The sequence below is a fragment of the Nyctereutes procyonoides genome, unplaced genomic scaffold (genome assembly GCF_905146905.1).
Source record: "Nyctereutes procyonoides isolate TBG_1078 unplaced genomic scaffold, NYPRO_anot_genome, whole genome shotgun sequence".
Taxonomy (NCBI): domain Eukaryota; kingdom Metazoa; phylum Chordata; class Mammalia; order Carnivora; family Canidae; genus Nyctereutes; species Nyctereutes procyonoides.
In genome coordinates this window covers 25914922-25929921 of record NW_026575125.1, presented here as the reverse complement: position 1 = coordinate 25929921, position 15000 = coordinate 25914922, and the positions used below count along the sequence as shown (strand labels likewise).

General features: G+C 38.4%; 1 protein-coding gene across 5 annotated transcripts in view; it reads right to left on the bottom strand.

The window, feature by feature from the left end:
- The window catches only part of GK (glycerol kinase), a 77226-nt gene that overhangs the window by 48087 nt on the left and 14139 nt on the right, over window positions 1-15000 (bottom strand). For all 5 annotated transcript variants that reach the window (XM_055338198.1, XM_055338201.1, XM_055338199.1 and 2 more), the window contains exon 4: window positions 7671-7748. In XM_055338198.1, the coding sequence (XP_055194173.1) occupies window positions 7671-7748 (78 nt within the window). The remainder of the gene's footprint in view (window positions 1-7670; window positions 7749-15000) is intronic.

Sequence of the window (15000 nt, the reverse complement as noted above, 5' to 3'; positions counted from 1 at the left end):
ATTAATTAAGCTGGGCAAGAGGTCACTTGCCAAGGAGAAGAGACTATAATCGATGACTGTCCCTCACCTGATGGCATTTTCAGAAATCACCTGGGGCCAAAAGAAAAATGGAGCATTAGGGAGGGGGGTGATTTAAACATATATGTGCCACACCTTGGGGCTGAAAAGTATTTCAGCTCTTGGGTGAATAAATGCTGGAATGCTGATGACTGACACAGGTGTCTGTGACCCAGGTAAGCTTTGCATTTCTCCGAAGAACACCTGTCATGTATAAATCAATCATTCCATCTGGCATTCCTGAATTTTAAAAAGACTATCAGCCAGTTCAGAACAGTGGCCATGGCTAACACTTACTGAAGCCTTCTAATTTGCTAGGAACTCTAAGTACTCTACACATATTAACTCACTTCTTTTTACCTCATGCCTAGGAGGTTCACACTTTCAATTTCTCCAATTTAACTGCACAGAATGGTAGTAAGTGGAAAAGCCAGGATTTAAACTCACAGTCTGAATCCAGCATGAAACCCCTACGACACAGATAAGCCAGAATGAATTCAAAGTCTTAAACAGAATATAAAGAAATATTAAAGATCAGAAACTTCAAAGTTGAAATCAGATTCAGTCAGTTTCTCTTTAAATTGGCCAGAGTTGAAGTATCAATTGCAAAATACACAGAAATTTTCTTTTATACCCTGGATTGAAGGAAATGTAAGGCATTCAAAGAATTTTGTAATAAAGGACTCGAAATAAGGAGAAATTAAGTATATCTTGATCAAGCTGAATATTCCAGATTTTTACAAAAGTAAAAAAAAATTTGCTCCCTTCCAAAGCACAGCAATAAAAACAAAACCACACTTTTGTTGTTTCAAGACAAGTGTGCTTCCAAATTTTAGGTAGCTTGCCATTTATGGTTTTTTTTCATGCTGATACTCTGAAACATAATCCAGTCCCAGAAAAGGTTAAAAAAAGTTGAGCTCAAGGTTCCTTCAGATCTTGACAGATGATTACACGGGTTTAATCATTGGCCCGGGGTTAACCAGTATGTAAAAACTAAAAAAGGCAAAAAGGATGATCAATGTCTACAACTGCAACACTGCATGAAGAGCTATATAGGAACTTTATTTTTTTTTAATATTTTATTTTTTTAATTTATTTGAGAGAGGGAGAGAGTGGGAGGAGGAGCAGAGAGGGATAAAGACAAGCAGACTCTGTATCAAGTGCAGAGCCAGCATGGGGCTTGATCTCATGACCTGAGCAGAAATCAAGTCAGACGCTCAATCAACTGAACCACTCAGGGGCCCCTATTTTTATTTTTTATTTTTGAAGATTTTATTTGAAGTAATCTCTACACCTAACATGAGGGTCGAATTTACAATCCCATGAACAAGAATCACGTGTTCCACTGACTGAGCCAGTCAGGAGCCCCACAGGATACTTTAAATCCAACATCTTAGAAATAAATGTTTGCAATACCATTTAAATAAAGAAAATTTGAGGACAAATTATTCTTGTTAGTGGTTTTCTTTCATATACTAAGGGTCTCAAATCAGTGACTCTTGCCTCTCTGGATATTAGTCTTTAATATGCATATTTTTATATTACATCATGAATTATGCTCTACAGAAAGCTACTGGAGCAAGGTCATATTGCACTTAGGCTTGCCATGCACACTCATCAAGTGTAAGTAACCGAGTGACAAAAACTGTCCAAGAAGGACAGAAAAACAGTTGGGCCATCCTCGTTAGGCCAGAATGTTTCACTGGCAGCATCAGTGAAATTGCACACGAAGATATTAAACATCACTGATCCAAGCCTTTTCCTACCACTTCAGTGGTTTTGGGCTTGGCTGTGCAGTTGTAGTTGTGTTCAGTTTCGTCTGTGGTGTATTTGTAAACCCCAACCTTTCTTTCACTAATTCTTAGGAGACTGCAAGGTCTCTAGACCACTAATAAGAACTGGTTTTGGGAGGAAAAGGCTTAGAAAAATAGTAGGGATTGGGGTGCAGGGAAGTCCTTGGAAAAGAATACTGATGAAGGGAATGCTAAGAGGGAGAGAAAAAAGCCTCGCAAGGATGAGTGAAGACAGCCAAAGGATCCAGGGCCACAAAGCTCCTGCAGTCCACCCGGGGCCATCAGAATCAACGGCTGCATCAGGGCACAGTGATCGCAGAGCAGTGATGCAAAGTGACACTGCTCTATTTTAGGTACCACACCAATGTTTACCTCGCCCACCACACAATTAGCACACAAATTCTAAAACTGTATGGAACTAGCCATCGGTGCCTCAATGGACAGATTTAAATGTTTTTTTTTTTCTGTGCTTATAACTGTTATAAAAGACGTCAGTAAACACACACACTTTTATTGGAAGCAAGAAAAAATAGGCTTTCTTAGTCTTTAACTTCTTCATCAAGTGTATTTCAGATCCACAAATAGGACCCTGAAGGCTTCCTACCTCTGTCCTGGTACTGGGGATGAGTGAGCTGATCGCTTATCACAGATGCCTTGGGCCATAAACAAGAAGACCACATAAAAAAAGCAATTTTTAAAAAGAGAAGTGTAGACTGCTTCTCTCATTGGCCTGTCTATAGCAAACACTGCTCATCAGTTACATAATTGAGTAAAGAGGGAGATGAAGAGGAGGACAGGACTAGAGTGACAGAGGGACAAAGAGAGAGGAGAGAGAATAAAACACAGACTGTGATATAAACAAAGACGAAGCTCAAAGACAAAGATATGTGAAAATCTGATTCTGTTTCCACCAACCCCACCTTGTGTTAAGAGAAAGCTGCCGAAGATTTAACACTATGTTGATGTTCTCAACTGAGACTTGCGTGGAGGTATGACACCTTAGCATTTTCTCGGGTGACATAAAATTGGAGGCGGAATCTATCCTTGGCATGACGGAGTGGCTTCCCTTCTCAGGCAATTACTCCTCCTCTCTCCTCCTTTTCTATCTGCCTTCCTCCTTTTTACTTCCAGATTCCCCTCCTTGGCCCTCTGAGTCACAAAGGCAAGCACGGGGCCTGCCTGGTTTGTCACTAGATGCCTAGGACTCATTACAGAACCTGTACCCAGAAGGGTTCTTTGACTCTTGTTGAATAATTTACATTCATTCCTATAGTGAAGTCATCTATAATAAACTGCGACTGTCCGGTGCCGACTTTAAGTCTCCATCTTACATTTGAACAATCTCTTTATAAAAGAGCCACAAACTTAATTGCCCATAAATGAGCTTTGATTACAAGTCCAATACTCACCTCGTTCAAAGAAGCAAGCCATTCTTCTCCCAGGCTGGCACTCCTTAAATATTTCCTTCTGTTCTCTCAGGCTAAAAATCTGCAGCTCTGTCTCCCCCCCACCCCGCCTTATCTTTATGCCCTATCTGATTTATAAACATACAGGTGATATCTTTCCTCTGAAAGGCCTCTCCAGCTTGCCTTCTCTCCAATGTCTTGGCACTAATCCCATCCACTGATTAGCAGTCTCAACCCCTTTGCCAGAATTTATGGTGGAGAAACAAATCTTGTCCTTTTTCATATACTTATTTACATATTTGGATTTAAATGCTTTCTATATGTCCTTCCTTCCTGTTTCACATTTCTTATTCTTTCCTTGCCTTTTTAAAAAAAATCATTCAGTATTTCCCCTTTATAAGCTTGTTAATTACACATTATTTTACTCTCATTGTTTCCCCGAAATTATTGCAACACGCATCCTTGATGATACAAGGACCAGAAAACAGTTTAGACTCGTCTGCCCCAAATTCCTTTCATGTACCACTGCTGCCGTGCATTTTAATACTTAATGTATTTTGATCATAAAATGTTATTGTTTCATGCCATCAAAATTCATTTAGACTGACCCTTTCTAGAGCTTTCCATTCCTTATAACATTGCCAGACTCCTGGGTGAGACCATTTCCCTTCTACATGAAAAAACAGTGCTTAGTTTTTCTTTCGGTGGGGGTTTGCTTGCAATGATTTTTATCTGTTTTTTTGTTTGTCTTTGCCTTTATATTTCACCTTAATTATGTAAGAATATTTTCACAGGTATAGAATCCTAGGTGGAAGTTATAGTCATAAAAGCATTTTAGAGATTTCATTCTATTGTATTCTGACTTACTTTGTTTCCATTGAGAAATCAATTGAAAGTCAGTGTGGCACTCCTGAAGGTCGTATCCTCTGGCTACATAAACATTTTTCTTTTTATCTTCAGGTCTCTAAGTATATTTATATATGGCTTTCTGTATTTATCTTGCCTGGGAATCACAGTGCTTCTTGAATCTGTGATAGCTTTCAACAGTTTTGAAAAACCTTATCATTTCTCTTTCCTCTTCTCCTGGGACTCCAGTGACAAATATATTAGACCTCCTCACCTTACTCCATCTTTCTCCTAGATTCCTCTCTGTTTTCTAAACCTTTATCTCTCTGTGCTCTAGTCTGGATATTTACTTCTGGTCTCTCTCCCAGTTTACTGATTCATCTCCAGCTGTGTCTAATCTTTTGCAAAACTCATCAACTGAGCTTTTAACACAGCTCCAGAATTTCTATTTTTAAATTCCCAACTCTTGGCTAAGGTGATTAATTTTGTCAAGCAATTCCTTGAACATTTATTACTTTAAAGACTGAGAACTCTAATATCGGGATTTCCTATGGGTTGGTTTTTAAGGTTATTTGTTTCTGTTGGTTTTTAGTCATGTTTTGTATGCTTGATTCTTTTTTTTAGTAGAAAACTAAAAATCATATATGAAAAACTCTAGAGATAATCTTCCTCCAAAAAGGGTTCATTTTTGTTTCTGAAAGGAAGTTAGGCTAAGAGCATTAGCAATCTTAGATCATCATAATCTGCTCAGTGCTTTAAATTACTTGAATCTGGGCTTTACTTCCTGTGACAGAGTATTTCCAGTTTACCTCACTTTTTGGGTTGGCCCATCACAATCACAATCAAAAGTCTAGGATTTTGCCCCTATTCATCTCTACCCATGGCAGCCTAACTGCCTTTTGCCTCCCTATTTCCATGAACCTATGAAAATGCTGCTTAGCCTCAGATACTCCTTTTAGAATCTAACAGTATTTCTATGGAATAAGCAGCACTGAATGCCAGGTTTATCTCTCTAGGCTTTCCTTCTCTCCTGGATCTTGGTCCTATAATTCCTCACTGCCTTGGTAGCCTTCAAGTCCCTCAGACAGAGTTTTCTTTTGTTTTGTCTAACTTCTTGAACTGTTCTCAGTCGAAAGGTACATTTGAACCAACCCATTCCTCCATAAGGGAAGGTGCATTCTCCTTTATTACTCATTTTGTCCCATGTTACCCAGCGCATGGCTTTCAGTGCCTTCTATATCCTCCCCAACCCCTTTTTATCCAAAATAGGCTTTGGGGTTAGAGGTTTATGTTCAAACTGTGGCTTTACCTCTATTTACAGCTATACGGCCTTGGACAAGGTATGTAGCTGCCCCCTCCATCCCCCCTAATTCGTTTGTAAGAAAAGGCAAGTAAAACCTGCTTCAGGGTCATTGAGATTAAATAATAGGGATGAAGTGTTTAGCAAAATCCTTAGTACACAGTAATGTTAGCACTTACTGAGCATTATTATCATTGCTAGTTTTATTAAAACTAATAAAGAAGCCATCCTACCCACGAATCTGATCAGTCTCTTCACTCTTTGGTGAAATATTGTATAGACATTTTCACCTTCATCGCTTGTTCACACTAGCCTTCAATATTCCCTTTTCCTAATATAATCCAACACATTCTACAAGCCCTAAAATGGAGTTCAAGCTCCTGCAGAAGTATGCCCAAAATTCAAAATCCATACTAACGTGTACTTCCTCTAATTCCTATTCATTTTTATCAGCATAGCTTATCAACTATTCCCTAATTTTGTATTAGCCTCTTATAAAACTGCCCAATAACTCATAATCTCTATAACACATGTAGTATAGCACCAAACATAAGAGGTTCTCAAGACATGTGCATGGTTCAGTATTGAAAAAAAATTCCTCAGGCAGCCCCGGTGGCGCAGCAGTTTAGCGCCGCCTGCAGCCCCGGGATGGAGTCCCACGTCGTCAGGCTCTCTGTATGGTGCCTGCTTCTCCCCCTGCCTATGTCTCTGCCCCTCTCTCTCTCTGAATAAATAAATAAAATCTTTTAAAAAAAAGAAAAAAAAGAAAAAAATTCCTCATATCCCATAGGTGCAGTAGAAATTAATACTGAAAAGCACATAGGATGGGGCACAGAGGGACAAAGGTAGAAGAAAAGGAAATGACTACATAAGCAAATCAGAAAACAAAGTTATTTCTGGTGAAATATTTACTTAAATCTTTTACTATAACTTCCACTAAGCTAGTTGCATTATTTTAAAATGACAAGTCAAAGTCCAAAGTTGCATTTTTACAACTCAAAGTTTAGAGTTTATTTATTTATTTTATTTTATTTTTTTTTTTTAAAGTTTAGAGTTTAACAGGAGCTTTCTGGTTCTTTTGAGAAGGTCCATCCTTTTCCCCCACGGAAAAAAAAAAGCAAAACCTAACTAGTTCAAGATGTTGGCTAATAGTGATCCATGAAAGAATACCCCCTAGGTATCAGTTATTAAAACTGTAATATCCTGCTTTGCTTATATTCAAAATGATTTGCTCATGAGAATGAGAACAAAATAAAGATTTAAAACGTGTACTTTTGTGTAACAGGACCTATAGTTACAATTGACATTTTCTGAGTCTTTAATTTTTTTAAACAAAGTACTGAAGATATACTAAATTGTCTCTAATAACACAATTACAGCAAATATCTAATTTTTTACAAAGATTATTTCCAAAGGTTTTATGCTACTCTTACCAGGCACCGTTTTAGTGTATTTTCCGCTCAAAGATCACTTTCTTCCAATCAATATTAAAGTAACTATAAAGTAAAAATAGCTCACTCTAAAAATCATACCATCTCTGACAATTTTTACCTCCATTCCACACCTCACAACCTGGTATTTTATTGACAAAAAATTGTGTTTTGTTATTTGTGAACAGAATGATGTGTTTTAGTGACTGTATATTTACAACAGAAGTTTCCTTTTAGCAAATGACAGTGTCATTTAGTACCTAATGTCATGTGCGAAGAGAATACTACAATATGCTCATGGTTATTTACATTTAAGTAAGATGTAATAGCTAATGTTGGTGTATTTGAGATTTTGAGTTTTGGAACCCCAGTTGAAATAGCCAAATGTGTAGCAGAAGGAGCTAAAATTTTGAGATTTTATTTTCAGAACCTCAGGTGAGTCCATTCAAATTACCAGATGGGAAAACAAGTACACAAGTACTTTATAGAGAGAGGTATGTGAACATGTGTAATTTCGATTTTTAAGGGGAGGAGGCGGGATCTCTTTTAGGTTTCATAAGCAACAGGGACCATGAAACAGTTCGGGCAACACTGAACCATTTGTATGATACAAATAATCAAGAAAAGGAGGAAACAAGGGGAAAAGTTAATTTAAGATGTGAATAAATACCAGAAGATGGTAAATACCTAAAAACTGATTTCTTAGAGGACTATACGTGCCCATCCCATCTGAGTCTAGGAAACATGACCACATGCTTTCTCAGCCAGACCTTTCAGGGTGACTGTGTCTGCAAGTGGAGAAAGGCCTCTCATTTGACATCCATGAATAACAGCTTACCCACAGCATTGTAGAGTGGCTCTCCAGTTAACTTGTCCCAGACTACAGTGGTTTCCCTCTGGTTACTGACACCAATAGCTTGAAAGAGAAAATTTAACAGAAGGGAGTACAAATTAAACAAGTAGAAAACTACTTCAGGAGAATAGTTCTCATGTTTTCTTTTTAATAGGCATAACTAAACATAACAGTTTGAAAAAACATTTGGCACTTTTGTCGTGGTACTGAATATACTGTCTGTGAGTGGCTCCAGGAAAAGTAAACACCCACTGTCAAGAGCTTCTTTTTATTTCTACAGACTGCTTCCTGCCTCACTACCAGCACAAAATGAACCCAGATCAATATCCAAATGAAAGGCTCCCAGGTTACCTTATAAAAAAGGGAATGCACTAAGTCCAAATTTACAGTGCCCAATTTATTATTCTAAGGAGACCAACAATCATCTCATCCATTTATTTACTAATTGCTATAAGCGATTTCTCTCTCTGTGCATGCATGCACCTGCATTTTAAGAAAACAGATAAAATCCTTCAGGCTGGGCAACCTCCTATGGTGGTTCTTTGGGAATTGTTTTGTTCTCATATTTGAATATGTTGTAAGACATATGAATTTGAATCAGGCATAAATACAACATGTGATGGCATTTACATTACACTGACCTTCATAGGACTCAAATGCCATAGTTACAGTTACTATAAGTAAAACACTAATCCATACCATTTTACTCAATTCAGCTTGATTCAGCTAACTCACAGGTTCTCAGACTTGGCTGTACATTAGAATCAACTGGAGAGCTTTAAAAAAAAACATCAATGCCCAGGCCATGACCCAAACATTCCAATTTAACAGACGGAGTAGGATCTGAGCATTACTATTTTTCCTTAAAGTTCCCCGAGTGATTCTACCGTGCAGCCTGGGTTGAACGCACTGGCCTGAAGGATTGAACTCTTTCAGAATGTAAGGTGAAGACCGACTTTAAAGGCTACATAATCAATAATAGACAGATCTTCCGGTTAAATTTCCCCCAAAACGACTCCTCATGTGACCATTCAGACAGCACTTCTAGTGACAAAATATTCAGTACCTCTCGAGGCAGACCAATCTTTATTCACAACTTTGTTTTTTAAAAAAAATCCTCTTCCTTGTAGCTTTCACCTACAGATCTTAGCTACAGTCTTTGGAGATACATGCAATAAGATTAATACTTTTATATGTGAGTTTTTCATAAACTTGAGGCAGTTGTATGGTCTCTCAGGTCTTCTTTTCCCCTATATAAGCTAAACAGTCCAATTTCCTTCTACTGCTCCCACCATATGGTATGGTTTATTTTTATTTTAAGTAATCCCTATGCCCGGCATGGGGCTCAAGCTCACAACCCTAAGATCAAGAGTCAGATGTTCTACTGACTGAGCCAGCCAGGCCCCCTTCCACGTGGTATGACTGAAAGTCCCTTGACCACCTCCCCTAGGAACACACAACTTTCTGTCCAGATTGTTCAAATTGTATACCTAGAATAAAACATAACTGGAATGTTCTGAATAGCACAGAGTTGACGGGGAACCAATAGTTCCCTTGTTCTAAATAATCTTTGTTTTAAAGCTCAAAACAACAGTTTATTTTTAAAACCATACACTAGAATCTAAACTAAAAAGTAATTACTTAGACTTTACTGTAAGGGGATTTTATATGTAATAGAGAGCAATGAAAACTGGCCTGTGGAAAATGAGCTACATAGTTTTTTATTAAGGTACATAGTTGACACAAAACATTAGTTTCAAGTATACAACATAATGACTGGATACACTGCAGAGATCACAGTAAATCTAGTATCCTCTTGTTACCATACAAAGTTACATAATATGCAATACAATATTGTTGACTATAGTCATCATGCTGCACCTCATATCCCCATGACTTATTTATTTTATGACTGAAGTTTGTACCTCAACTCCCTTCTCCCATTTTGGGCCCTCCCCCCAGCAACCACCAATCTGATTTCTGCACCTATGAGTTTTGTTTTGTTCATGTTGTTCTTAAAATTCCACATAAAAGTAAAGTCCTACAGCATTTGTCTTCCTGTCTGACTTATTTCACTTAGCATACCCTTAAGGTCCATACATGTTGTCACAAATGACAAGATTTCATTTTATGACTGAATAATATTCCATTGTATATTCATCCATCAAAGGACACTTTGGTTGTTTACATATCTTGGCTATTGTGAGTCACTGCAATGAACATAAGGGTGTATTTATCTTTTTGAATTAGTGTTTTCATTTTCTTTGGATAAATACCCAGAAGTAAAATTGCTGGATCATATGGTAGTTCTGTTTTTAGTTTTTGGAGAAACCTCCATACTGTTTTCCACAGTGGCTGCACCAGTTTGCATTCCCACTAACAGTGCACGAGGGTTCCCTTTCCTCCACAACCTCACCAACACACCAACAGTTGTCATGGTTTTGAGAATAGCTATTCTGATAGGTGTGGTGTGATTATTTCATTGGGATTTTGATTTGCATTTGCCTGAAAATGAGCGATGATGAGCATCTTTTCAGGTGCCTATTGGCCATGTGTATGACTTCTCTGGAAAAAAGACATTTGGGTCCTGTGATCATTTTTTAATCAGACTATCTGTTTGCTATTGAGTTGTATGGATTCTTTGTAGCTTTGGTATTAACCCCTTATCAGATAAATGATTTGCAAATATATTTTCCCATTTAGTAGGTTGCTTATTTTGTTGATGGTTTCCTTTGCTGTGCAGTAAGCTTTTTAGCTCAATTTAGTTTAGTTTTTGATTACTGATTCAAACTCCTTGCTAATGTTTGGCCTATTCTGATTTTCTATACCTTTGTAATTCAGTCTGGGAAGACTGTAGGTTTCCAGGAATGTATCAATTTCTTCTAGGTTGTCCAATTTATTTACCTAGAATTGTTCATAGCATTCCCTTATGATGCTTTGTATTTCTTTGGTATCAGTTGTAACTTCCTCCCTTTCATTTATTTATTTGAGCCCTTTCTTTTGTTTTTAGGGAGTCCGGCTAACAGTTCATCTAAATAACCTTTATCCAAGTATGGGGAAAGGAAATGAGGAATTAAGGCCCCAGAGCCTCAATGTTCTCTGTGAAGTAGCACACAAGGTTATCTGCTCAAATGGGGTCAAGCAAATTAGGATCATGAGTTTGGGGCATCATTCAAATAGAGCTCAGGTTCTGAAGCCAGACTGCTGGGGTTCAAATTCAAATTCCTGTTTCCTAGCAGCAGGACCCTGGATCTCAATCTGTTTTATCTTCTGTAAATTGGAGAATAGTTCCCACCTAACAGGGTTACAGTGAGTTACTATGTATTACAACAGTGCTTGGCACATAATAACTGCTCAATAAATGTTTCTTACTGCTTCTGTTCATTGTTAAAATATTATTTTTAATTAATTTATTTTAGAGTAAGAAAAAGCACGAGCGGGAGGGGCAGAAAGAGACTCAAGCAGATGCCACACTGAGCTCAGATCCGACACAGGGCTTGATCCCACAAATCATGAGATTACCACCTGAGCGGAAACCAGGAGTTGGTCACTTAACTGACTGAGCCACCAGGTACCCCTAATTCTCATCAATATTGCTGAGGAGAGAGTGAACTAATAGTTGCAGAGAATGGGACTGAGCTAAGCAGGACTCATAAAGGAATTTCCCGGCAGCACTGTGGACACAATACAGAGACCAGAGAACTCAGTTGGACCTCAGCAACAGACTGCTAAATTGGAATACTGTGAACATAATAGTTCTCTGACAACTTTACACTGTGAGATCACAATGAATTCATAGTCCAGTAAAATCTCCTATTTTTCCCTACTACATTAATTTTCCATAAATAGACTGGCTGCTCGCTTAGCCACAGTCTCTGAGTCACTATCCTACATCCTTTGGGCTACCTTTCTTTATTGCCTCATTCTAACTTACATTCAGAATGTAATTGAGAGCTATTTCTATCTGACTCATTGGTCACAGATTCCTCCCTGACCACTCTTTCTTTTCCTTCTATGTTAATTCGGTTCCTTTGTCCTAAGTAAAATTGCTTTTCTTGCAGACGATCAAAGTCCAGCGAAATAGCTTCTTAGGATTCTCCTGCTGCCATAAACACATCTCCATTACTGATTTCTCCCCAGCGCACGCAGGCTCTATGTAGTTCTTCTGAACTTTTTCAGTGTTCCAACATCTATTTTACCCTAAAATCCTCTGTATTTTTTTAAGGTTTGTTTTATGTGGGGCTTGAACTCATGGCCCTGAGATCAAGACTCACATGCTCTACCTACGGGGCCAGCCAGGCACCCTTTTTTTTTTTTTTTTTTTTTTTTAAGAAAACTTTTCTAGGGGCATCTTAGTGGCTCAGTGGTTGAGCGTCTGCCTTTGGTTCGTGATCCTGGGGTCCTGGGATCAAATTCTGCTTCAGGCTCCCCATTGGGAGCCTGCTTCTCCTATCTTTCATGAATAAATAAAAATCTTTAAAAAAAAGAAAAGATAACTTTTCTGGGGTACCTGGGTGGCTCAGTTTCTTGAGCAGCAGACTCTTGATTTCAGCTCAGGTCATGATCTCAGGTTGTGAGACTGAGCACCATGATGAGCTCTGTGCTCAGTGGGGAGTCAGCTTCTCTTTCTCCCTCTGCTCGCCCCCCCCCCACTCGTGTTTGTGTGTGCACATGCTCTCTCTCAAATACTTTTTTTAAAAAGATTTTATTATTTATTTATTTATTTGGAGGAGAGAGGGGTGGGGGGAGAGAACGAGTTGGGTGAGGAGCAGAGGGAGAAGCAAACTCCCTGCAGAGCAGGGAGCCCTATGTAGATCTTGATCCTGAGACTCCAGAATCATAACCTGAGCCAAAAAGGCAAACGCCTAGCTAACTGAGCCACCCAGGCACCCCCACTCAAATAATCTTTAAAAAACAACTCTACTACCTCTGAAACTAGTAATACAATATGTTAATTAAATTTAAATAAAAACAAAACTTTTTGCCAATCCCAGCACACATGCTTCTCTAAATAGTGCCTAATTTTTAATTCCTTCTTTCTCAGAATTACATATTCAGGTCCTGTAATTCTCTACCCTGGTTTATCTCCCACTTAGGAGCATATGAGAGTTACATGTCTCAAGTATGTATAATTTCCTGGTCCCATAGTCTTTTAGTTACAGATACTATCATCATTGGCATATATAAAACCCAATGCAGTACACTGTATCTAGGAAGTTCAAGCTTCACCTGCATGTTCTTTCTCAGGAGGTATTTTTCTGGACAGTGAGTGCTGCGAGTAAAATTAGCTAGTCAAATGCTAACTTCAAAATCTCTGGTTCAATTTTGCTTAATATTGCCTGTGAAAAGCTATGATCATAGTTAAGAAAATATACTTAGAAAAAGACTTTGAAAATACTGTAGGGTGTTATAATAGTTGGTAGAATTATGGATGGTATGCATCCTTATTTAAAAATAAAATCAGGGCACCTGGCTGGCTCAGTCAGTAGAGCATGCAACTCTGATCTTAGGGTACTGAGTTCAAGCCCCATGTTGGGCCTAGAACCCACTTTAAAAATCAATAAATAAAATCTTTAAAAAAATAAATAAAAAAAATTAAGTCATAATTTATAATTGGAACAAGTTTTTAGGGCGAAAAAAACCCAAAACTCTAAAACCACCCAAAATGAAATAAGAACCCTGGAGGAAGGCTCTGGGGCTACTAAAAGTGCCATATGGGAAGAGGTGTAAAGCTCTAAGAAAAACAGTCTCTGGAAGATGTGTGCTTGAGGCACGTTATAACAATTGGAAATGAGATCCAGCCACAGCTGGGAAGCTATTTTGGAGAATAAGGTACCTTTCTGAGACCCCCTGAGAGTAGATAGAAGGCAGAAATGTGTGTGGATGTTTGGCAGGGCAAGGCAGTGGGTGGGGGGTGGTTTCCCTTTTCTCCAATAGTGTGGTAACTACTTAACTACTTTGGATACAAGGGAATTTAACAGCTGAAAATTTTATGCTCCTGAGTTTTTAAAATTTATTTTTAAAGTAATCTTCATAACTCAACCTGAGGTTTAAATTCATGACCCCAAGCTCAAGAGTTGCATGCTCTACTGATTAAGCCAGCCAGGGGCCCCTATAGTCTCAGTGTTAAAGCAGTGTATGTTATATTTTGCTTCTACCACATGAGGATGAACTTTATAGCACCTTCAGTTCAATGACAGGCTTAAACAGAGCTGCCCACTCTAAGAAGAAAAGCAGCCCCCTATTTACTTGTCTTGGACTCCTATGTGCTGTTGCACTGAGTGAACTTTGATTTTGGAGACATTGCTCATCCATACCGAAATCTATAAAGTTTCTGGTGGAGGACAACTAACACCAAACTAGGTTCTGCAAAAGAAAACAACCAGCGATTGGCACCTGGCTGGCTCAATCAGGGGAGCATCTGACTCTTGATCTCAGGGTTTTGAGTCAGAGCCCCATGCTGGGTGCAGAGGGCGTAGGTGTTGTTTAAAAATAAAATCTTTAAAAAAATAAGCAAAATATTTTTTTGAAAGAAACACAACCAGCTATGATAAATTCTTAATGATTAATAGGTAAGACTACAAATAAATCACTTTTTAGCTAGAGTTATTTGCTACACTAGAGCTAAAAAGTGAAGTGGTTTGAAAAAAAAAGTGAAGTGGTTTGTGAAGTTATCTTTGGTAATAAGATATTTTGACAATGGAGTGTACTACTGAATGCCTCCTATATGTTTAGGTCATTGAGGCTGGAAAACCTGGGAGAACAATTCAAGGACACAACCAACCATCACTTTGATTTGCACAACTCATCTAGAACTTGGTGAGTGATACTCTAAAAGAAGTTTGAAACACTTCCACATTGATATAGGGGCAAACGGGGTAGGATATTCCATTAATTTGTGATAGCATTAACATGTGCTTCCCTCACTTGGCTGTTGGTGGCACAACCCTATTGTGCTCCACTGTTTCCCTAGCATACCCAGCATGTGAGTCTGCTGAACAAGTGATTTTGATAACATTCAGTCTTTTTTTAAAGATGAATCCATTTGAGACAGAGAGAGAGAGAGAGAGAACAGAGCAGGAGAGGCAGAGAGAATTCGAAGCAGACTACCTGCTGAGCACAGAGCCCGGCATGAGGCTCAAGTCCACAAGCCCAGTGGAAACCAAGAGTCAGATGCTTAACCAAGTGTGCCATCTAGATGCTCCATTCAGTCTTTTTAAAGTAAGTTTTATTTATACAAATAGAGCAAAGTCTGAAAAAAAATTCAAAGTTTCTCCTCAGCATCTCCACCAAAATGAACAATCAAAGTTTCAAT